The 26,167-nt window shown below is 42.5% G+C and overlaps 1 protein-coding gene across 1 annotated transcript in view; it reads left to right on the forward strand.

The window, feature by feature from the left end:
* Positions 1 to 20,060, forward strand: part of LOC136876208 (protein snakeskin) — a 110,420-nt gene extending 90,360 nt beyond the window's left edge. Inside the window, exons 3-4 of the mRNA XM_067149965.2 lie at positions 8,280 to 8,438; positions 18,099 to 20,060. Coding sequence (XP_067006066.2) covers positions 8,280 to 8,438; positions 18,099 to 18,290 — 351 coding nt within the window. The 3' untranslated portion in view covers positions 18,291 to 20,060. The remainder of the gene's footprint in view (positions 1 to 8,279; positions 8,439 to 18,098) is intronic.
* Positions 20,061 to 26,167: the final 6,107 nt, after the last annotated feature.

Below are 26,167 nucleotides of genomic sequence, written 5' to 3' on the forward strand. Positions count from 1 at the left end.
CTTCGCAAGAAACCAAAACATCCTTGGTGGAATCAAGAATGTGAGACCGCACTAGAAGAAAGGAAAAAGGCATTTCAAAACTACAATTGTAACAAATCAGAAGAAACACAGAAGAAATTCTTCGAAGTTCGCAAGCATGTATCCAAGATTTTAAGACAAAATAAACGGAAATACGTCAATGTCCAACTGAAGTCAATTGAAGACAACTTCAAAAATTACAACACACACGATTTCTACAAGACCTTTGCGAACCAAATTAAAGGATATTCCCCACAGAACCTTTGCTTTCGGAAGCACGATGGTAAACTAGCCCTGACAAATAAGGAAAACTGCCAAGAATTAGCTACATATTTTTCACAGCTTTTAAATTGTCCAGAACCCAAAAAGAGATTCCCGAAAGTACAGCCAGAAATCATACCGGAAAATTCGTCACCACCAACTCAAGAAGAAATTTATTCACATATCAAGAAACTTAAAGACAACAAAGCATCAGGGGAAGACGGAATTGTAGCTGAACTTCTGAAAAATTTAGGCCCAAATTCACTCAGAGAAATTACACAAATAATCCAAAACATTTGGCAAACCGAAAAGCTCCCGGATGACTGGAAGATTGCTCTAATCCATCCACTACATAAAAAAGGCAGCAAGTTAGACGTAAACAATTACAGAGGAATCTCACTTGTATCAGTCACATACAAAATACTATCAGCCTGTCTCTTGCATAGAACACAACAACAATTAGAACCCAAATTATCAGAATTTCAAGCAAGATTCAGACCAAACAGGTCATGCCCAGAACAAATTTTCAACCTCAAAACCATACTTAAACTACGAGCCCTCAGACAAAAGCCTACAGTATGCACATTTGTAGATTTCAAAAAGGCATATGATTCGATAGACAGACCCTCCCTATTCCAAATTCTAGAAGAGAGAGGACTAGATCCCAAAACCCTAGAACTCATAAGACAAACACTAACGGGCACAAAATCTAAAGTGAAATTTATGGGAGAAATTTCAGAACCCTTCGACATTCAGACAGGTGTGAGACAAGGTGATGGACTCTCTCCAATTCTGTTCAACGTCGTCCTAGACAAGGTTATGGAAGAATGGGAGAAGGAACTCAAGAAACATGAATCTTGGAAACCGATCCGATTGGGCTTTCCCAAAAACAACCTCTACGTACCATACCTTGCATTTGCGGATGATCTGGCGATTTTAACAGAGGATGAGGAGACTGCCATCAAGCAGCTTGAGATACTTAAGGAATCTGCAGAAAAAGTGGGACTACAGATTTCATTTGAGAAAACTAAATTCTTCTGTTCAAAGACAGATATCACGAGCCTGAGAACAAAATACAGTAAAATCGACCGGGTCTCGTACTTTAAATACCTCGGAGAATTCATCGAACCGACAGGCCTTGAGAAGATCTCACAGCAAAACCGTCTCCAAAAAGTCAAGAAGGCATTAGGGTTAGTTCAAGACATCTACAACAAAAAATGCATGTCAAGACAGACAAAAATTCGGCATTACAACACAGTCATAAAACCAACAGTCCTTTACGCAAGTGAAACACTGTCACTTAACAGTAAACAAGAATTAGAAGAAATAAAAAAGCAAGAGAGGAAGATCATCAGGAAAATCCTAGGAGCAAGATATACCCAAGATGGTTACAGGCTACAATCAATCAAAACAACAGAAAAAGTTTCAAACATTGAAATTGACATTAAGAAAAGACGAATGAAATTCTTTGGACACCTCACAAGATTACCAGAAAATCGACTGTCAAAAAGAATATTAAATTATGTTAGCTCACTTAAGAATTCAACACCTTGGCTGGATGAACTTCGAAAGGACCTCAAAAATGCAAACATATGTGCAACAGACATTTTAGAAAGAGACACCTTCAGACACAAAGTCAACAAGTGGGAAGTTACATCAGAGCAACCAAAGCAAAAACAGTGCAGACCGAAATGGTCGGAAGAACGTAAACAAGCCTTCTCAGAGAGAATGAAAGCCTATTGGAAGAACAAGAAGAACCCAAAGAAAGCTTGATTGAGTTGTTTGCTTAACGTCTTCCATTATTGGGAGAATACGCTAATAATAATAATAATAATAATAATAATACTTTTCTTTACGTCCCACTAAGTTCTTTTACGGTTTTCGGAGCCGCCGAGGTGCCGGAATATAGTCCCGCAGGAATTCTTTTACATGCCAGTAAATCTACCTACACGAGACTGACGTATTTGAGCACCTTCAAATACCACCGGACTGAGCCAGCATAGAACCTGCCAAATTGGATCAGAAGGCCATCGCATCAACCGTTTGAACCACTCGGCCCTGCGTAAGAAGATTATTTCAGAGTATTATTGGCATAGGCTTGAGCACCAGTCCAACTAATTTAATACGTGTGTATGGTAATTCTTCATGCATACATTTGTGAAAGAGACTTTAGGAAATTCTGAACGCTTCATCCTTGTCAGGAACATCGTAGTTCACTCACGTAACCCAAATGTGTGTTATATATATGATGTGTTTCTGTCTTCAGAAGTAAAACAGAAAATTCAAAGAACAGCAAAAGCGAGATAGCAGCGTGAGGTTGAGTTGCTCTGTACAGTTCCGGAAGATCGGCCGTACCGAAGAAAAATAAGAAGAAGAAGTCAACATAATGGACTAAACTACTGTTTCTTAATTACAGCTTCTTCTCTTTCCCAAGATCTTAATAAATCATGTATGTTGTTATCTTCCCCGTTGGCTCTTTGGCTGAATGGTTAGCGGTTCGTGCCACCCCCCCCCCCCTTTTCATTTTTCGGAGTGTTGGACCTCTTCCATTTCCCTTCTGATTAGTGGTAGTAGAGGATGGCTGGCCAGTTGTAATTCCTCTTAAAATAATCACCACCACAGAATGGTCAGCGTACTGGCCTTCGGTTCAGAGGGCCCAGGTACGATTCCCGGCTGAGTCGGAGATTTTAATCGCGTCTGTTAATTCCTGTAGATCGAGGGCTACGAGTTTGTGTTCGTATTCATACTCATCTTGGAGTATATACAATACATCATACGAAAATCAACCATAAAAACACGCAATAGTGAGTACGGTAAATATCCCTCCACATATGACTGGTGTTATGAAAGGCATCCGGCCGGAAAACTAGGCTAAGTCCATATAAAATCCTGCGCTATGTAATTGAGAAAAGGCTAGAAAGAAGAGAAGAGTGTAGTTATAAAATATTTTCCCCAGAGGCTGGGTGGATCCTCAAACAGATTCTGCTTTATAATTTTTAAGACATAGCGAAAGGCACGGCTAAATGCTCGTTTGGAGGTTTATGAAGGAGGAATTTCATATTTTAAAATTTCATTCTTAATTATTATGATTATTCAATTATTTTAACAAAATACTCCCAATGAGTGTAGCGCATTCCTCTCAGCTGTAGCATAGACAAGTACGCAGTTCACACCAACACGCTAGATGTCACCACCGTCGCTGGTCGCACTCCACTCAATGCTGTTGAGATAGAGCTGTCCGGTATTGGTGTATTAAAGTATTTGGCCACACCAAACTCCACTTTCAAGCTGCCCTCCAGGCACACAAGAACAGGGGTAAAAATACCCAACCTACTGAGGCCTATTCTGTAAAGAAACAGGACAATTACATGGCCCCAAAATACCAACTTGAGTGGAGGCGTAACTTGCACTCCTAATACACCTTTTTAAAACATATTTGGCACTAGGCCGCTTATGCAAGGGCTAATCCCATACTACGGAGGTGACACGATAGGAAAACTTTATTACATTACGAAGAGAAGGGAAACTGTTATGAAAACGTAGTCACCTCAAAACAATATGAGTGGGAGCTCGAGAGGGTTAGGCACTCTCTATCCCAATTTGTAGTTAAAGAGGCAGAATTTATACCAAGTGTCTTTTACATTTTAAAGGAAAGTTACATGATAAAAGTTTCGAACCTGCCCCGAGGGTTAAAACTGCTGAGCTAGCGAGAAAAGAAGTTATTAAAAGGCCATTACCTTATGGATGAACTGCTGCCCGAAGAAAGAGGCGCTTCCCGCCCCCCTGCTACATAATCACACACGGATAGATGTTACTGAAGTGGCCCGGAGACCAGAAAATCAGCAGTTTAAATACCCTCGTGGAACATTCGAGACCTTTCAAGAATGAGAACCCAGACCCCCCTCAATTTTATTGGGTAGCATAAAGCAACGTCTCCATATTGGAGAAGACATACGTTATTGGTCAAAAATTAATTAGAGAAATTCGGGATTGGCTAAATTCAAAACAAGCGGAAGGAGAAGGGTTATACTGCCAACCCAAAAAAATAACTGAAAGAAATTTAACAAAGATCAAACTTACGACTACAAAATTTCTTCAAAAAAAAGTTCCTTCACTTCGCACTAGGGTGCACAATTGTAGTTCTTAAGTAGTGCCATCTAGAAGAGAATGTTCACACTTCTTACTACAGAGAAAACAAAAACGAATCGAAACTGACATAGTTCAGAACACTTCAAAAATTTACAGTAGGGACATCTTCTGAGAAATCTTAGAATTAATGTGGTTGTTAAAGTTCTGGCTTCCCCCAGTAGAGGAGTTTCAACTGGCGCAATGTTTGAATTAGCGGCGTGGAGGTGTACCGCCCGGTACAAATTCCATCAGAACTTGGTATGCGGGAGCCATCAGTGCATATGATACAGTCATGCGTGTTACAGCAATAAGTTTTTCGCTAGTGGTTTAACGACGCACTAACAGATCAAAGGTTTTCGGTGACGGAAGGTGGGGAAAGGGCTAGGATTGAGAAGGTATCGGCCGTGGCCTTAATTAAGGTACAGCCCAAGTATTTGCTTGCTGTGAAAATGGGAAACCACGGAAAACCATCTTCAGGACTGCTGACAGAGGGGTTCGAACCCACTATCACCCGAATGCAAGCAAGCTCGAAGCTGCGCCTCCTAATCGCACGGCCAACTCGCTCGGTCTAAACAAATTTACACATCTTCAAAACAAGGCCGATTATTGTCCACATCCATGATTTCAAAATCATTTTTCACCTCCGGGGCATTGAAATTGCTCCGCTGGGGCTCCAGTAGCGGGGAACTCGCCTCCGACGCTTGGGCGCCGTAACTTGGAGACGATTTCGATAGACTTTTGACACTCAACACTGGTGATTTTGGACTTTTCGGAGTTAAGACAAGTCGCTCTACAGTCTCGAATACGAAGTGATTTTGCGACACAATTTTTTTTTCTTTTTCAAAATTCATCGCACCACAATTTGCTCAAATGTTTACTATTTCATTTGGCTTAAGGCAGACTTGTAGCGCTCCTGAGACAAATCAAACGCCGGGCTGAGTGGTCGGAGCGGAAGTAGGTAGGTTCGATCCTGGTTCAGTCCGGTGGGGTTGAAGCTTGAAGGTGCTCAGATACATCAGCCTCGTGTCGGTAGATTTATCGACACGTAAAAAACTTCCGTGAAACAAAATTCCGGCACCTCGGCGTCAACGAAAACCGTAAAAGTAGTTAGTGGGACGTTAAACCAATAACATTACATTATTACAAACCAGTCTGGCTGCATGGCTAAATGGTTAGCGTGCTGGCCTTTGGTCTCAGCGACCCCGGGTTCGATTCCCGGCGGGGTTGAGAATTTTAGCCATCATTGGTTACTTTCGCTGACACGGGGGCTTCATCATCAGTTCATCCTCATCACGACGCGCAGGTCGCCTACGGGAGTCAAGTCAGTAGATCTACATCTGGCGAGCCGAACATGCCCTCGAACATTTTCGGCACTAAAAGCCATACGCCATTGCATTACAAACCAAGCGACACTTCAGTTCTCGTAGTCTCTTGGTAGACTGCTGGAAGAATTTGTAGAGCGACTTCAATGAATCAAGTTCATCAATATAGTCAACATTTTTACAAGACTTAATACACTTAATTGCAGCCTTTGTGCAATGCGGTGCACAGAAACCATGTGTTTGAATTTTTGTCTGCTGTTATGAATTCATCCATTTTTTGCACAAAGCAGAGAAGTAGCATCATCTGCGCCAGTTTGTTCCAATGCCAACTACCGTTTATCCATTTCTGAAATGCTGAGTTTTTCAAGTTCTTTTTCAAGTGCCTCTATGTGCCCAGATCCACTTCCACTTTCTAAAGGTGTTACACTTGTTACATTGTGGTTGATTGGACAGCGTGTAAGCCTTCAGATCTTGGACTTCTGGGTTCGAGTCCCGGCTGGGTCGTGGGATTTTAGTCGTGAACAGTTAATTCCCTTAGTTATTTGTTTGTGTTTATCCAAAATTACATTCAATACTATCCTCTGCCACACCAGCATGCAGTTTCCTTAACTGCACGAAATTATTATTATTATTATTATTATTATTATTATTATTATTATTATTATTATTATTATTATTATTACCGTGGTTTGGTGGATTAGCAGAGGTGAAAGAAGGTGCTGGGATGAATAGGTCTCAATATACGAAATTAAGGTTAATTTAAAATTTAACAAGGTTATATTTTCTTTTTAAGATCAAGAAATAACAAATATAACAGGTACTCAGTAGCCTAGCAACAAATCGAGAATGTACAATTACAGTGTTACAGGATTTGGGCTCCGAGAGCCAGACACATAATTCTTGAGCAATTACCCCAACTTTAGCCAGATACCAGGTTTGACAAAGGGGCAGAAAACCTCAATCATTCCCAGGAGCTCTTGCTCCCTATTACTCAGTAAAGCCTGCTCGAGGCACACAGAAATCAAAATTTTAAGAAAGAGCAACCCGCTCTTAAAGTTCACGCCTATCAAAGGCCACACCAAACTCCACCTTCAAGCTGACCTCCAAGCACATGAAAACAGGGGTAAAAATACCCAACCTACTGAGGCCTACTCAATAAAGAAACAGGACAATTACATGGCCTCCAAAATACCAACTTGAGCGGAGGCGTCCTTGCACTCCTAATACACTTTATTTAAAACCTATTGGGCACTAGGCCGCATATGCAAGGGCTAATCCCATACTAAAGAGGTGACACGATAGGAAAACTTATTACATTACGAAACGAAGAAAAATGGTTGAGAAAACGTAGTCACCTCAAAAACAATATGAAAGGGAGCTTGAGAGGGTTAGGCACTCTCTATCCCAATTTGTAGTTTTTTTTTTTTTGCTAGGGGCTTTACGTCGCACCGACACAGATAGGTCTTATGGCGACGATGGGATAGGAAAGGCCTAGGAGTTGGAAGGAAGCGGCCGTGGCCTTAATTAAGGTACAGCCCCAGCATTTGCCTGGTTTGAAAATGGGAAACCACGGAAAACCATCTTCAGGGCTGCCGATAGTGGGATTCGAACCTACTATCTCCCGGATGCAAGCTCACAGCCGCGCGCACGGCCAACTCGCCCGGTAATTTGTAGTTTAAAGAGATATAATTTATACCAAGAGTCTATTACATTTTAGAGGAAAGTTACATGATAAAAGGTATCGAACCTGCCCCGAGAGTTAAACTGCTGAGCTAGCAAGAAAAGAAGTTATTAAAAGGCCATTACCTTATTGATGAACCGCTGCCCGACGAAAGAGGCGCTTCCCGCCCCCTGCTACATAATTTACGCAATGATAGATGTTACTGAAGTGGCGCAGAGACCCGAAAATCAGCAGTTTATATACTCTCGCGGAACATTCGAGACCTGTCATGAAAGATAACACCCGCCCGCAAGCATTTTATTGGACGGCCAAAACATTACAAGTCAAAACTGAAGAAGACATCTAAGATTGGTGGAAAATTAATTACAAAAATTACTCATTGGTGGAATTCAAAACTGGCGGAAAGAGAAGGGTTATACAGCCAACCTAAACAATGACTGAAAGAAATTTAACAAAGAACAAACTTATGCATACTAAAATTCTTCAACAAAAAGTTCTTTCACTTCGCACTAGGGTGCACCGTTGTATTTCTTCAGTAGTGCCATCTAGAAGAGAATGTTCACACTTCTCACTACAGAGAAAACAAAAATAAATCGAAAAAGACACAGTTCAGAACTCTTCAAAATTTACAGATAGCGACATCTTCTGATAACCTTTACAATTAACATGGTTGTTAGAGTTCAGGCTTCCTCCAGTAGAGGAGTTTCAACTGGCGCAAAGTTTGAATTAGCGGCGCGGAGGTGTACCGCCTGGTACAATTATTATTATTATTATTATTATTATTATTATTATTATTATTATTATTATTATTATTATTATTAACGTGTTGAAAATCCTTCTGAATTGTTCTATTTTTCTCTTCTTTTCAGGCTCTCACGATCACGTGTATCGGCCTTCATATCCACAGCTTTTCGACGGGAGACGACAACCATCAGCTGATCTTGTCAGGAACCTTCGTTGGCTTCGTCGTCATTCTCGTCGGTCAATTCCTGGGCATCTTCACTGGTCAGCCTGTGGGCAGGCGCGCGGTAAGTGCATTCATCAACCGTGCTAAAAGGGTTAATCTCCTATTCGTAGATCATACCATTCCCCGTACCAGCGGTGGGCGATGGTTTGAAAATGTAGAAATACAAAGACATTATATCGAGTTTTAATTAACTTACTTAAAATAAGGACATCTCCTCTCCCCCCCCCCCTTCCCCCTTGTATTTAGGAAAATATATGATGCTGCCGGTCTTGGCTTCGCACATTCAGTAGTTACTAGTCTTCCGCAAACATTTTATGAACAACCCCCCCCCCCCCCCGTCTGGAACATAACAATTCTTGTGCCTCCGTTTACTCTTCCTTTCTTTCTCCCTATCTCGAATTAGATTGTGCACAAAAACCGGTTCACAAGGACTTCTGTTAATAATAATAATAATAATTGCCCTGTGACAGAAAATATATGTGGCTAGTTAAAACCTCTAAGGGTGTTCTTAGTGCTTTCTTAGGAACTGTAGCATGTTTTACTAGGAATTTAACATTTACTTTCAGTTGTTGCTCATGACGTTCAGAAGAGTCGATGGGTTTACTCCCATGCTCTAGATGTTTGGTCTAGAAATGTCTTGTAAGTTTTCGGGTTTCAAACTATCGTTGGCTAAAATATCCGAGCATAGAACACACTTTAGCCGTTCTTGGTTATTCACAAGAATGTCAGTGAAACGTAATTTTACATAATCGTTTTGATATTTGCGCACTTCTGTTTCTGTCGCATAATTGACCTTACCACCACGAGCTGAAGTGGATGTGGAAGGTGAATATACAACTAAATTCGCATCCTATTCTTTATTAGTTATTTTCCTGGAAGGACAGGCGCTTGACGAAACCCTTTCATGGAATCGCTTTTTGTCAGTGTTAATCAGCCACTTGTTCATTATAATGACGATACATTTACCACTAAACAAGGATAACTACTACTACTCAGAAGGCGCCGAAATTCGTCTATACAGCACAGTGTGCTGTTCGCGCATAGTCTTTACTTTGGCGAGTTTCAGGCCGAGAAAGAAGTCTTTATTTACCGGAGCGTAGCGAGGCGGTGTCAGTAACATTGTCAGGTTGCTTGTTGTCGTTAACCTACAATGGGTAGAAGCTAGCGCCACAGGTGGCAGATTGGGGTCGAAAAGGGCCCTGGCGTAATTGCTGTGGTCAAAGAAGGGTGACACCACCTAATCTCCGAACTCGTGCTGGCAGGGTCTAATTGCCAGTCTTTCTGGTCAGCACTTGTTAAATTCTAAGTAAGATAGTGTGTTTCCGTGGAAGTATATTATTATTGTTTCGAATAGGAGTGGAAGAGCTTCTTGCCTGTCCTACTGTACCGAAAATCTGTGGATAACAATAACTGTTCAAAAATGAGTTGACATTTATATCCTTATATGAAATTCAGATCTTAGACCCGTCCCCCTACATTACTCTCCGCACCCTCCACTTTGCGGACCAGCGAGTTACTCCATAGACCGCTTTTTTATATTTTTAAAATTTTTACAGCGTTGCGCTGTAGGCGAATTCTCGTTTCTAGCCTCTTCTACCTCTCCTATCCTCACAATCAACCAAGGAGCATCTGTACAGTCAAGTGCACGGAATCTTGCTGATTTAGCAACAGTAATTTATGTTACAACTCCTCTGCCCCACCTACGGACATTCCCTTATCATGTCCTAACAATTCCCTTGTGCTGTTTGGCAGACTGATCTTACCCTTGGTGTGTTATAGTGTTATATGCCTTATAATTTGTGTTTTTTGCAGACTGAACAGCTTAAAAGTTACATTAGTTTACATGGATTACTCGGTTCTTATTTCCTGGTCTTTGCCCCTGTTATCTAGAGTCGGTACCAGTATGGATTATGTCTAGTTTTACGACCGGACGCCTTTCCAACGCCAACCATATGTGGAGGGATGCGTTCATTATTGCGTGTTCCTGTGGTGATTAGTAGTGTGATATGTTGTAGACCAATGTAAGTGCATGTGGTGATGTGTATTAAAACTATCACAAACACCCAGCCCACGAGCTAGAGGAACTAACCGAACGTAGATTAAAATCTAGCCGGCCCCGCGGTGTAGAGGTAACGTGCCTGCCACTTACCCGGAGGCCCCGGATTCGATTCCCTGCCAGGTCAGGATTTTTTCCTGGATTTGAGGGCTGGTTCGAGGTCCACTCAGCCTATTACAATTGAGGAGCTATCTGACGGTGAGATGGCGGCCCCGGTCTAGATAGCCAAGAATAACGGCCGAGAGGATTCGTCGTGCTGATCAAACGACACCTCGTAATCTGCAGGCATCAAGGCTGAGCAGCGGTCGCTTGGTAGGCCATGGCCCTTCGGGGCTGTTGCGCCCTGGGGTTTGGGTTTGTTTTGATAGTTAAAATCTGCAGCCTAGTCTGGAATCGAACCCAAGTCCCTACGAACCCAAGGCCACTACGCTGACCATTCAACCAAGGAGCCGGACTTATGGTATTAAGGTAGAAAATGATAGGAAGGGATTCATTAGGAGTCCGGCTCCTTGGCTGAATGAGCAGTGGAGTGACTCTCCGTTCAGAGGGCTCCGGGTTCGATTCCCAGGTATCATGGAGATTTTAGTCTTAAAGTGGTAAATTCCCTTCACTCGGCGACTGGATATTTGTGCTATCCCTTACACCGCTGCAACTCATACACCACACTCAACGTCCGGCTCCATGGCTAAGTGGTTAGCGTGCTGGCCTTTGGTCACAGGGGCTCCGGGTTCGATTCCCAGCAGGGTCGGGAATTTTAACCATCATTGGTTAATTTCGCTAGCACGGGGACTGGGTGTATGTGTCGTCATCATCATTTCATCATCACGACGAGCAGGTCGCCTGCGGGAGTCAAATCAAAAGACCTGCACCTGGCGAGCCGAACATGTCCTCAGACACTCCCGGCACTAAAAGCCATACGCCATATATATAGCCTACCGCACTCAACACTATCCTCCAATACAATAACGCGCACTTGTCCAAACTGTGCAAATGTAACCCACCCGCGACGGAGGGCCTGCCTTACACGGGCCGCACCAGGCTGGCGATAGCCACACGACATCATCATCATCATCATTATTATTATTATTATTATTATTATTATTATTATTATTATTATTATTATTCTGAGGTACCTGTGGAACAGCAGATGTGAAAGAAGGTGAGGGCTGGAATGGGTCTAACTACAAGTCCGAAAGATGAATTAAACATTTAAATAAAGGTTATATTTTTAATAGACAACAAAATTTAACAAATTTTTACATAGAATTTGAAAACTTAACGAGTACAACAAGTCAACAGCTATCCAATAATCAGGTACAAGACCAGAAAAACAAGGATTTAGAGACAAATTAATGATCTGGGCTTCAAGCCCCCCACCTTTTACAATCTCTGAGCTCTCAGTTCACGACCACAAATTACCAAAGGGCAGAAAACCCCTCATTATATGGAGCACATGCTCACATCTAGTAATGTCAAGTCTCCTAGAGGCACCTTTCAAAACACCATAAAGAGCTGACCGCTCTCAATCCTTCAAGCCTATTAAAGGCCACAACAACTTTCGCATTGCCTGCCTCTCAAGGCATAGTTACAAATGAACAGGGGTACCTTGTACCCATTCTACTGGACCTTAAATTTAACCTTTTTTTAAGCGGCCCTAAATACAAAAGGAATGGAGGCGAGAACTTGCACTCCTACATGAAACTAGTTAAAACCTAAGTGGCGCTAGGCCAATGCAACAGGGGCTATTCCCACACTAGGGAGGTGACTCGTATAAGAAAATTTTAATACATTACGAAAGAGAAGAAAATCTGTTATGAAAACGTAGTCACCTCAGATCAAAATGCAGGGGAGCTCGAGAGGGTAAGGCACTCTCTATCCCCGATTTACAGCTGAAGTAACATAAAAATTGTACATCGAAATGGTATAGGTTACATCAAAACGGTTTCGGACCTTCCCCGAGGATTAAACTGCTGAGCTAGCAAGAAATTAAAGATGTTAAACGGCCATTATCTTTTTGAAGGGCTGCTGACTGATGAAAGAGGCGCTTCCCGCCTCCTGCTATTCTTCCATACACTAAGCTAGATGTTGTACGAGTGGTGGAGAGCCAGGATAATCAGCAGTTTTTATACTCTCGGGGAAGATTCGAGACCATTCATGAGTGATTAAGACACACCCACAGTCGTTTATTGGTCGGCTAAAGTTTACACACAAATGTGAAGAAGAAGGACACGATTGGTCCAAAATTAATTAAAGAAATTCGGGATTGGCTAAGTTCAAAACTGGCGGAAAGAAAATAGTAATATTGCCAACCTACATATGAAAGAACGAAATTTAGTTATAGGAAAACTTATGAGTATAAAATATCTTCAAGAATAGTTCCATCACTTCGCACCAGGGTGCATGATCATAGTTTTTGGTAGAGACATCTGTGGGAGAATGTCCACACTCCTTGATAATTGTAAACAAAAACAATTCGAAATTAACTCAGTGACATCTTCTGATAAACGATTGAATTAATTCAGTTTTAAAGTTCAGAGTTTCAGCTGTAGAGGAGTACTTTAAGGCGGAAAATTCAAATGTGCGGCGTATAAGTGTACCAACCGGTACAATTATTATTATTATTATTATTATTATTATTATTATTATTATGATTATTATTATTATTATTATTTGGGAAGAGTCCGACTGCTTGAGATCTTCGGTTCATTGGGACTCGGGCATTTTAATCGCGTTTGATTAATTCTTCTGGTTCGGGGACTGGGTATTTGTGTTTGTACCGACACTCTCCTCTTCATACTTGGACAACACACCGCATTACCAACCACCCCAGAAACACGCGATAGTGCTTACATCCCTCCACACATAGAGTTGGCGTCAGGAAGAGCACCCGGCCTAAAACAGGGTCAAATCCACATGTGCGACACAGGTATGGGAAGAGCAGTAGAAGAAGAACTGTTATTTGGGAGAAATTCCAGTAAGTAGGGCTATGGCTATGGCGACGACTTGGTCTTATTTGCAGACTGTACACATGCTTGCAGCTTGTAGCTTGAAATGAAATACAGCGAGTACGGTATGAAAAGTCCGGCCCCGCGGTGTAGGGGGCAACGCGCCCGCTTGTCACTCGGCGGCCCCGGGTTCGATTCCAGGCCGGGTTAGGGTTTTTTAAATTATGAATGATTAATATCCCTGGCCTGGGGACTGGGTGTTTGTGTCGTCCTTAACGTTCCTTTCCTCACATTCAACACTCTACATTTCCGCAATTCCAACTACACGCAGGTTCGTATCATATGGTGCAAGTAGGGGCAAAAGATCTCTACAGGTCGACGCCCCGAACAAATAGCATTAAAAATGGTAGGAAAATGGGCATTTCCAAGAACAAACCTAGGAGGATTGCATGTCAGGTCGGAAATATAAAACTCAATGAGCGGATTATGTCCGGTACCTTAGACAATGGTCCGCCTCTGTGGTGTAGTGGTTAGTGTGATTAGCTGCCACCCCCGGAGGCCCGAGTTCGATTCCCGGCTCTGCCACGAAATTTGAAAAAAGTGGTACGAGAGCTGGAACGGGGTCCACTCAGCCTCGGGAGGTCAACTAAGTAGAGGTGGGTTCGATTCCCACCTCAGCCATCCTGGAAGTGGTTTTCTATGGTTTCCCACTTCTCCTCCAGGCAAATGTCGGGATAGTACCTAACTTAAGGCCACGGCCGATTCCTTCCCTCTTCCTTGTCTATCCCTTCCAATCTTCCCATCCCTCCACAAGGCCCCTGTTCAGCATAGCAGGTGATGCCGCCTGGGCGAGGTACTGATCATTCTCCCCAGTTGTATCCCCGACCAAGAGTCTGAAGCTCCAGGACACTGCCCTTGAGGCGGTAGCGGTGGGATCCCTCGCTGAGTCCGAGGGAATAGCCGACCCTGGAGGGTAAACATATGATGATGATGATGATGATGATGATGATGATAACCTTAGACAATGGTGGTAGGCTAAGTAAAATCGAATCTATTGTAGATTTAGCAAAACTAATACAGTGAACTCGCAGTTGAGATCAACAGTCAATTATTTTAATTCTATTTTAATACCGACTTTTCTGTTCGAAGGTGAGGGGTAAATGGACTTGGGATATCTCATTAAGTTGAAAGTAACAGACATGAAAGTAGCGACAACAGCTGCTGGTACAAGCAAGTGGGAAATATGACAGAAGGTATTCTCAGTGAGGAAATAAAAATTAAGATAGAATTGAACTCCACTTACATATCTATACGAATGAACCAGCTTCAGAGTCATGAGAGGTGGATATGTTACCCAGGAGAATAATGGACTCAACCATGGCGGGTAAGAGAAGCAGAAGTCGACCAAGGCGAGAATGGTTATTTTCAGTTGTTAATGATTTGAAGGCATGAGGTATCGAACTAAACGAGGACACAGAGCTAGTTTCAAATAGAGAATTATATCGGGGTTCAGTTAATTCTCGGTGAGTTACACAAGGAACACTGAAGAGCATAATAGTCTATAATCAAGTATGTATATAATACACTACCGGAAAAAAGTTAATACACCTGGAAAGACGACATCGATTTTGATCCGATGACGGCAGATGCCACCTGGGAGATAGTAGATGTACTGATAATTGTTTCAACGTCGCCCGTCAACAGATAGCGTAGTGACATAGCTGCCAGAGCGCCATCTTTCATAGGAAATGTGTACAGCAATAGGGCTCAATGTGATGTAAACGTCTGAAGCAAACATGCGCCATGCCTCGGAGACGCACCCGTGTTTCCTACAGCCAACTGAGCGAGTTTGACAGGGGTTAAATTGTGACCTTCCAAGTGGCGTATACTGAGGGCTACCAAGGCTATCAGTGAAGCCCAAACCTCAAATGCGAGCGATGGAAATCTAAAGCACATTATATTGTAAGCATCTGACACATTGTTCCATTTGCAAATCTTGAAAGCAATGAGAAAACACGTCGCACGTATTTCTGAGAACAAGGCTTCGGAGACTGACATTGCAGCCCAGACTCTCGTCCCTTCCCATCGACTCGCCTCATGCGGCTTGCTGCTGTCTGAACAGGTGCGGGGACCGGCGGAGGATAGCTGTGCTAGGCTTCGGTCCGTCAGATCGCCACTGCTAACTATCACCATGCGTTACTCATCGTATATACTTCCTCACCTCATCCTCCTGTCTTAAATATATAGATAACTGAGTGCTGGTATTTCACTCCCGTTTACTTCTACATCCTTGTAAGAAGACACTGCAGGCCTGCTGTTATAGCAGTAATATAGTTTTCTTTTTATTGGTAGATCTGCTAAGTCCGCCTCTGTGGTGTAGTGGTTAGCGTGATTAGCTGCCACCCCCGGAGGCCCGGGTTCGATTCCCGGCTCTGCCACGAAATTTGAAAAGTGGTACGAGGGCTGGAACGGGGTCCACTCAGCCTCGGGAGGTCAACTGAGTAGAGGTGGGTTCGATTCCCATCTCAGCCATCCTGGAAGTGGTTTTCCGTGGTTTCCCACTTCTCCTCCAGGCGAATGCCGGGATGGTACCTAACTTAAGGCCACGGCCGCTTCCTTCCCTCTTCCTTGCCTATCCCTTCCCATCTTCCCATCCCTCCACAAGGCCCCTGTTCAGCATAGCAGGTGAGGCCGCCTGGGCGAGGTACTGGTCATACTCCCCAGTTGTATCCCCCGACCAAGAGTCTGAAGCTCCAGGACACTGCCCTTGAGGCGGTAGAGGTGGGATCCCTCGCTAAGTCCGAGGGAAAAACCGAACCTGGAGGGTAAACAGATGATGATGATGATGATGATGAGATCTGCTAAAATGAAACGCAATATTTCAGGTTTAGTGTTCTCTTTTGTTGGTTGGAATCAAACCCGTGAGCATGGGTCGGACACCACCACTGATCTTCGGAGGAAGATAATTAACCATTGAACGATGGGTACGACCGCTGTAAAATTCAACATTGTTATTTAATGATTATGATGATGATGATGATGTTAATAATGATAATAATAATAATAATAATAATAATAATACTAACGGTGCATGGCATCTACATAAGCTTGGTGGTGACCTAATAAGGATAAAATGAATGGCGAAGACGTCATAAACACCCAGTTCCCAAGTCAGGGGAATTAACAGTATGAGGGGGTTGATTCTGAAAACTGAACCGGGGCCGTCGGACCAAAGGCAAGCATTCTATCCATTTAGCCTCAAATCTGGACTTCAATTTGCTAAACCTTAGGCTACCAACTCGATTGATCAGGTGTTGAGTATTGGCGGTGGCAGAGGCCAGGGCAGCAGCTTGTGAAGCAGCCTTGACAACACGGCGGGCAGCTCCGTTGGCTGTTAGATGCAGCTCAAAATGCTTAAGGCTCGATGTTCCCTAAACCAACTATCGAAAAGGGGTAGCCTAAATCTGGTGGTAGCCCACGTCTTGATACCAGCATACACCACTGTGACTTTCCAAGTGGCGGGTTGGTCGTTTCGGAGAATTGCCACACCAGTTGGATGTACTGCGTCAGTTGTGCAACGATGCTGGTTACAATGGTCACGTGAATATCCTCACACCCGTACACGAGGTTCTGGATGTCCACGCAGCATGGACGTCCGCCAAGATCGTCGTATTGTAAGGGCAGCAGTGACAGATCGTACAGCTACACGGCACAGATAAGAGGGTTTGTGAGCCCAAAAGTGTCAACACAAACAATTATTGTTGCCAATTGGTTACTAGCAGTGGGACTACGGGTACGCACACCTCTTGTCCATCTTCCACTCACGCCAGAGTATCGACATGCACTGCTCGACTGGTGCTATCAGAGGATCGCTTGGAAGATGGAATGGCGGGCCGTTGCCTTCAGCGATGAAAGCAGATTCTGCCTGCACGCAAGTGATGGTCGTTTGCGCGTACGACGTTCACTTGACGAGCGCTGTCTCGTAGAGTGCATTCGTCCAAGACTCACTGGCCCCACACCAGGCCTTATGGTCAGGGGTGCGATAAGTTACAACTCTCGTTCGTCTTTGGTGTTTGTAGAGGGAACGCTGACCAGCGCTCGATATGTACAGAATATTGTAAGACCCGTTCTTTTGCCATTCTTGCAACAGGAAGATGATGTGTTGTTCCAACTGGATATTTCTCGCGCATACACTGCGCGTGAAACTCAACGTGCTCTGCAATACGTGCAGCAACTTCCCTGGCCAGCACGATCTCCGGACTTGTTTCCCATTGAGCATGTGTGCGATATAATGGGACGACAACCGACACGTGCGACTCGTCAACCAACAACTCTTTTAGAACTACATGAACAGGTCGAACAGGCGTGGAATAGTGTATCTCAAGACAGTATTCGCCATCTGTATGATCGAATGTATGCCAGAAACAGCGCCTGCATTGCGGCCCGTGGCCGTTACACTACGTACTAATATGGGTGTTTCAGCATGGTTCGACACCTGGTACCTCAGTTCCGCTTGAGCTATTGATCTGTAAATGCAATCATTTCATGTATTCCATATGCACTGTTTAAACAATAAATCTTGAGTGAATTGGAAAACTCTAAGAGGTTGTACTAATTTTTTTCCCGGCAGTGTATGTATAACTGTAAAACAGTTCATCTATAATCGCTTGATATACTTAGCTTAGTGAATTTTAACGGTTTTTTTTCTTCTGACTTTTAGGATATCTTCTACAGCCTGGCCGGCTGTGCTCTATTCGTAGCATGTGGAGCACTGACCATCAAGTACTATGACACCTGGAGCACCACCTTCTACAAGGAACAGAGGAACATCGGACTGGCCAAGGGATCCGTGGCCATCATAAACGGTGCAGCTTTCCTCGTTGATGCGCTGCTCAGTTTCCGTTACGAGTAAAATTACTTTCATCTTGGCTCATACGCCATCACTTTCTCACTGATCCATTTTTCAAATGTCATCTTTTTTCATGTTCATTCTTAATTTTACCTACAAATGTAATACCAGAAGTAGACTGTATCTATGTTGACGAATCTCATACTCACGACAGTATTGCGTGACAAAATTTGAAACAAATCTTTTCATTCGTTCTTTTCTAATATCTATTGTTACACCAATAGGTATGTTACTTTATCTTGCTGTTAGAGATATTTCTTAAATCAATAGATCGTTGAAATATCAGTAATTTTATCTATTTGATTTATAGATAATGACAATGAACAACACTTTTTTCTGTCTACCTCTGATATTAGGCTTATGCCAGCAGTATCTGAATCTGAAGTTCAAAATGATATTATTTATTAAAAGTAAGAGGAGTGTGCATTTCAGTGTTTAAAATGTGTATTTAAGATTCAGTACTCCGTTGTGAATTGTCTAGTTTCGTAAGAAGGGTTGCCAACCAGACAGGATTTCACTTGCCTGAGTGAGAATGTTAATAATTTTTCCCCTAAATTGATAATAGTTAGTAACACTCTTTTCCCGGTGAAATTGTTATCTGACTTTTAAATTGCTGCTTTGGAGCCAAAATAACTAGGAAGCGAAATAGTATAATGTGTAATTTCATTTTAGAGCACCTAATATTTAAACACCAATACTATTCATACATTTTCCTAAAATGTGTTGAATTGCATTATAAATATTGGTGTATTCCATAAGAAATATGAGACAGTGAGATGTTTTGTGCATTTAACAAATCGATTTTTATGAGTAGTCTGATATTTTGGAGAGGATCTGGTCTTTATTCCAGAAAGGAAGAAAATATATTTCACTGAAGGTTTTAAGTTCCAGGGTTGTCTTTCTGGAATAAAATATAAGTAATGACCTGTCACTGTACCTGCATGATTTCAGATTCACCAAGATCGTTATTCCTTTTATGTAATATTCCATGGACTGAAAAATAAGACCACGGTTAAAAAGAGCGTAAGATGTAACGTTTATAAAGGAGAATTAAGATCTATTTTACCTCAATAGCTCTATAGAATGATCAGTTGGGTTATTCGCATTTCAATGTCCTCAAAAGGTAATGTATTTTGGAGTGTAAAACAAATAAATGTTATTTGCTTTTATTTTATGTATGCTTAGTGTACAAAATATCTCTACACTGTGAAAGAAGTTAGTTGTATGATACAGGTGTGAAATTTCTCATTTCGTTTTGTTAGCACAAACATAGAAAACAATAATAAGATTCCCTTACCTTCACATGCGTACGAGCGCGATAAAGTATTTTACACAATTCTGAAAATACCTTTACAACATACCAGTAGTTTCAGTATTTGGAATTTGTAACCCTATCAGTATGGTCACAAACTGCCTAAAAGTAAGTTACAATTTCCCCGTAGTTTTGAGATAGTACTAGAAGTTTTTTTGTAAGTAGACGACAGCAGAAATGTTTACCCCTGAAAAAGGTATGAGCTGGTGTGCCTATATACTGCATTTTATCATTTTACTACTTTTTAATCGATATATTTTATAAAAGACGCGTATTTTCATGACAGAAGAACAAGAGTGCATTTAAAATAATTATTGTTCAATGTATTTTTATGTACTATATAAAATTTATACTTTTTTGTTTAAGATATTTTGTTACACTTTTAATGATGATCTTTGTATTTATATAACTTTTCCTCAATACTTGTACTGATAAAATATAATAAAATATCTTATCTTAGATTTATTGTAAATTTATTTTGCTTCTGTACACTTTGTCATGTGCAAGAACACCTCTTAATGTCTGTAGGGATTTTGAAGTAAGATATCATTGCCATAAATTCAAATTTTTGTGCCGGTCCCGGGGGTAGCGTGCCTTACTTTTACCCGGAGGCCTCTGGTCCGATTGCTCTGCGAGAGAAAATCCGCATATTTCTAGAGGAGAAAGGACACCTGGATCTGGTTCGCGGTCTACTCCGCACACGTGATTACAATTGAGGAGCTATCTGATGGTGAGATATCGACCTCGGTCTAGAAAGCCAAGAATAACGGCCGAGAGGATTCGTTGTGTCGACCACAAGACACCTCGTAATCTGCAGGCCTTGGGGATGAGCAGTGGTCGTTTGATACGTCAAGGCTCTTCGGGGCTGTTTTGCCATGGGATTTGGGTTTAAGTTAAGTTTTTCCTCAGTAAAGGGTTAGAAGGGTCACCCAAGATTTTTTACATGCAGGGCCAGTAATTAACTTGAGCAACTGGTCGCGAGTTAACAAGTACGAAATATAATATTTTATGGAATGTCAAAATAGGTTTCAGCTAATGCTTTTAAATTAATTTACATGGTGTATCAGCCAGTTCTTGGTAAGATAATTATGTAGAAGTACATAAAAAATTACTCACCTAAGAAGTGTTGAACTGGTGGTTTGAACTTTAGTTGCTGATGTTTGGTGACGTCATTTTTCGTGCAGAAGTAGGGTGGCTAGGTCGTGGTCGAACAATAGCTAGATATGTTTTTTGCTCTGCGAGAGGAAATCCGCACATTTCCAGAGGAAAAAGGACACGCGTTTGAGAGTACATTTAAATAATTTCCGTTGAAACTGATCATAACCACTGGAAACTAAACTCAAACATCCATGATATTAAAATAACTTCTGTTCAGGCGCGCCTCAAGAAAAGCCTTGACCGAGCTCGATAGCTGCAGTCGCTTAATTGCGGCCAGTATCCAGTATTCGGGAGATAGTAGGTTCGAACCCCACTGTCGGCAGCCCTGAAAATGGTTTTCCGTGGTTTCCCATTTTCACACCAGGCAAATGCTGGGGCTGTACCTTAATTAAGGCCACGGCCGCTTCCTTCCCTTTCCTAGCCCTTCCCCCCGTCCCATCGTCGCCATAAGACCTATCTGTGTCGGTGCGACGTAAAAGCAACTAGCAAAAAAAAAAAAAAAAGCCTTGGCAGGCCGGATGTGACCCCCCGGGCCGTAGTTTGCAGGGCCCTCGGTTAGATGACTGGCATCCAGGATGGTTCATTTCTACTTCACATGTGTGTGAACATTGGCTTAAAAAGAAGAATCTCCCTCCCGTAAAATACCTCCCATTTTTTGTTGCTTGTTTAACGTCGCACTAAGCATGTCGTCTCAAAACTCACGTATTCCAGGAAGAGGATTAGAAAGAGTAAGTTTCTCTACCTGTGCCAGTCTCAAAACTCACGAGCAGGGCCAGTTCTTCTTTGAATGGATAAATGTCCACTCTATTAGTGGTGGGATAATGGAATACTTTTAATACTCCTTCCATCCAATTATTTAAATAATCGAACGAATAATCGAATAAAATAATCGAACGAGTTTCAAATATCATTCAGTTATATCGCGCAGAATAATCGGATGCGTTATGAACTTATGAATACTTTTTTCGGTTTAAGTGTGTCAGGTAGATAATCTATTGAAATAACCGAATACATGAACTCTTACGAAAAATAGAAATACGCCTTTTTCGCAAATAAACCTCTAAGTGTTGAAACTAAATGAGTGAATTGACTGTCTTCATTTTTAATATCTCTAAATAAAATTCCTTATTCAATTAAATGCCGCCTTCTAGCCGCATAATGGAACTAAAGCCAGTATTACCAACTGACAGTTTCTTTTAACTAGCAGCGGGTCCCGGGTTCGACTTCCGGTCGGAGATTTGTGACTTTCATTAGTTGATTCCTATGGTTCGGGGAGTGGGGATCGTGCCGTCTTCAGCGTTAGACCAACTTTGGTAGGGCCTCAACCTCACAGACGCGCAAGTCACGTATGCGGTGTCAACTCTAAAGACCTGCACCAGACCTCTCCGGAGGCCATACCCCATTATTGCAAATGTATGTGAAAGGGTGAAAAATACATTATATTAGCTTTAAGACAACAGCAAAATATTTTAATAATAATAATAATAATAATAATAATAATAATAATAATAATAATAATAATGTCTGCCGCTGTGGTGCAGTGGTTAGCTTGACGAGCTGCCACCTCCGAAGGCCCGGGTTCGACTCCTGGCTCTGCCACGAAATTTGAAAAGTGGTGGGAGGGCTGGAGCGGGGCTCACTCAGCCTCGGGAGATCGACTTGGTGCGTTTCCCGCCACAACCATCCTCGAAGTGGTTTTCTGTGGTTTCCCACTTCTTCTCCAGGCAAATCCCGGTATGGTAGCTAACTTAAGGCCTATCCCTTCCAATCTTCCCATCCCCCTACAAGGCCCCTGTTGATCATAGCGGGTGATGTCGCCTGAGCGATGTACTGGTCCTCCTCTCCAGTAGTATCCCCCGACCAAAGGTCTCATGTTCCAGGACACTGCCCTTGAGGCGGTAGAGGTGGGATCCCTCGCTGAGTCCGAGGGAAAAACCAACCCTGGAGGGTAAACAGATTAAAAAAGAAAGAAAGAGAAGGATAATAATAATAATACACCTCGTTCTCTTTCATTCACCAACCATTATTTTTCCCCTGTGGGTTGGGGTAGCAGAATGACATGCACAGTATCCCATGCCTGCCGTAAGAGGCGACTAAAAAGGGAAGCGTGAGTCACCGCGCACCTCATCCCACCTGCGGTCATCGCAAGCACCTGCTGTCCGGAGTCGTGCATTTTGAGACTCATTAGAATGTTTACTTTAGGTAGCCTACCAGTTTGAAGTCGTGAGTTTTGACACTACTGTATTTGTTACTAATTTTAGCCCGCGAGTTTTGAGACTCGTGAGTTTTGAGACGTAACCGCACTAAGACATCGAAGGTTTTCGGCGACGAAAGGATGGGATAGGGCTAGGATTGTGAAGGAAGCGGCCGTGGCCTTAATTATTGCCTCGACATGAAAATGGAAAACCACGGAAAACTATCTTCAAATCTGCCGGCGGTGGAATTCGAGCTCACTCTCTCCCGAATGCAAGTTCACACCTGCGCGACCCTACCCACAGGGCCAACTCGCTCGATGTTGCCCATTTTCACACCAGGAAAATAATGGGGGGGGGGGGGATGGACCCTAAAAGTCCACGGTAGCTTCCTTCTTTCCCCATCTCGCATTATTCGCTATGAGACTAGTCTATGTCGGTGCGATGTAAAACAAATAGAAAAAAAATTGTCGTTCCTGTATTAAACTTAGACACAAATAAGTATAGTTGTAAACATCTTCAGAAACAAGGTTTAATACTATTGGTTTTATATATTATAAACTATCTACTTTTATGATTTTCGAAGACACCGAGGTGTTGGAAATTTGTCCTTATAGGAGTTCTTGTATGTGCCAGTAAATATACCGACCCTTGTCTGGCGTACCTGAGCGCTTTCAAATTCCACCTGACTGAGCTGCGTCTGAACTCACCAACTTGGGTTGTGAGACCCTAATCCCTATGTACAACAATATAACAGTGAATATCCAGAGTAATCATTACTAAACTGCATTACATTTAACACATTATGTCCATATCACTGTTATTTACATTACTCAGGAATGTCACCGACAGACATCTAAATTATGAATGTATTCAATTGATTTATCCGTCACCAACAGAAACTCCTCTGGGTCATCGGAAATCGCTCGTAGTGGGCATGTCTGGACAGCATGCTGAACAGTCTAACATGTAGCACCACAATCACAGCTGCGTGGGGATACCAACCCTTATTTATACAAAGATCCTGCGCATTTTCTGATGATTGTCCGTACTAGGGATGGGACAAATCGTTACTTATCAGTATAATGTTCCTCTGTATCCGTTACACTGTAGTATTAGGTTTGAGTATTAGGATATAAAAGTAACATAATTATTACAAGTTGCAGGTCAACTTTTGGGAGGATCATTCACTATACCTGCTGTCTCTTGCAGCACCTTACTAAGTACTTATAAATAGCAATACTATATCTTCATCTCGCTTTCTTCTTTCCCACTGTCTCCGAGAACTAATACTTCGAAACCTTCATTTATAAAAAGCGCCGTAACTGCTAGGTCCAAGATGTCCAAGTATCCGTAATTAAACAGACACTCGGACACTCGGTCCCGGCATTATAAAATGTTTTGATGAACGACTGTCATATACACTTCAGATGCTGCGGGAATGAGACGAGGAAACAGTCCTATCAGGAAAGACGTAAGCAGAGCTTAATCCGGTACTCTTTTCTTTCGTTCGTTCTTCTTTGCTTTTTTTTTACGTCGCACCGACAGAGACTGAGATTATGATGGCGATGGGATAGGACAGGACTAGGATGGAAGCGACCGTGGCCTCAACTTAGGAACAGTCCCAGCATTTGCTTGGCCTGTACATGGGAAACTACTGAAAATCATCTTCAAGGTGCCCGACAGTGGAGCTACAACTCACCATCTCCCGAATACAAGGTAACAGCTACGTGACCCAAACTGTGTAGCCAACTCGCTCTGTAAATCTAGTATAAAAGTCTCCAAAATCTTCGTCTATCGCCATAGGAAGAAGGTTGGGAATATGCGGTAAACGACTGTATAAGTTGCTTGTCCAGCGTCTGCAGCAGGTTGCACTCGATAACGAAGTTTTAGCTAGGATAGATACACGTGATGGAACTTGCGATGGCTATTCAGGACCTGATATTTGAGTACTACATGAACCGGTTGACTTTTGAAAATTATTATTATTATTATTATTATTATTATTATTATTATTATTATTATTATTATTATTATTATTATATCTTAATCTGTTTACCCTCCAGGGTTGGTTTTTCCCTCGGGCTCAGCAAGGGATCCCACCTCTACCGCCTCAAGGGCAGTGTCCTGGAGTTTCAGGCACTGGGTGGGGGATACAACTGGGGAAGATGGCCAGTACCTCGCCCAGGCGACCTCACCTGCTATGCTGAACAGGGGCCTTGCGGGGGGATGGGAAGAATGGAAGGGGAAGGGAAGGAAGCGGCCGTGGCCTTAAGATAGGTACCATCCAGGCATTTGCCTGGAGGAGAAGTGGGAAACCACGGAAAACCACTTCCAGGATGGCTGAGGTGGGAATCGAACCCACTTCTACTCAGTTGACCTCCCGAGACTGAGTGGACCCCGTTCTAGCTCTCGTACCACTTATCAAATTTCGTGGCAGAACCGGGAATCGAACCCGGGACTCCGGGGGTGGCAGCTAATCACACTAAACACTACACCACAGAGGCGGACATTATTATTATTATTATTATTATTACTATTATTATTATTATTATTATTATTATTATTATTATTATTATTATTATTATTATTATTATTATTATTATTTGGTAGGCTACCTTCTTACAATGCGTTTCTAAGAAACCGTTTCCCTGTAATTGAGTTTGTCCACATAAATCGTATCGGGCCTTTTGTTCATTGTCTACAACACGGCATGAAACACGAGATTCGAAGTGGGAAGACCACGCGTAACAGTTTCAAGGAACTACGCTTCTGTATGCATTACCACTAATAAGCCTAATACAAAGCATTTCGAATAACTAAAGAACACCTGTAACCGGCCAGCAAGTAATAGGGTAGGAATATCAGTATGGCCTTTAAACTGTTATAAAATGAAATGGCGTATGGCTGTTAGTGCCGGGAGTGTCCGAGGACAAGTTCGGCTCGCCAGATGAAGGTCTTTTGATTTGACACCCGTAGGCGACCTGCGTGTCGTGATGAGAATGAAATGATGATGAAGACGATATATACACCCAGCCCCCGTGCCAGCGAATTTAACCAATTAAGGTAAAAATTCCCGACCCTGCCGGGAATCGAACCCGGGACCCCTGTGACCCAAGGCCAGCACGCTAACCATTTAGCCATGGAGCCGAACTGTTATAAAATTATCGCAGCGAGCTGCTGTGCTTCCTAATACCCGTAGGCCAATCAGAAACTCC

The sequence above is a fragment of the Anabrus simplex genome, chromosome 6 (genome assembly GCF_040414725.1).
Source record: "Anabrus simplex isolate iqAnaSimp1 chromosome 6, ASM4041472v1, whole genome shotgun sequence".
In the NCBI taxonomy this organism is placed as follows: domain Eukaryota; kingdom Metazoa; phylum Arthropoda; class Insecta; order Orthoptera; family Tettigoniidae; genus Anabrus; species Anabrus simplex.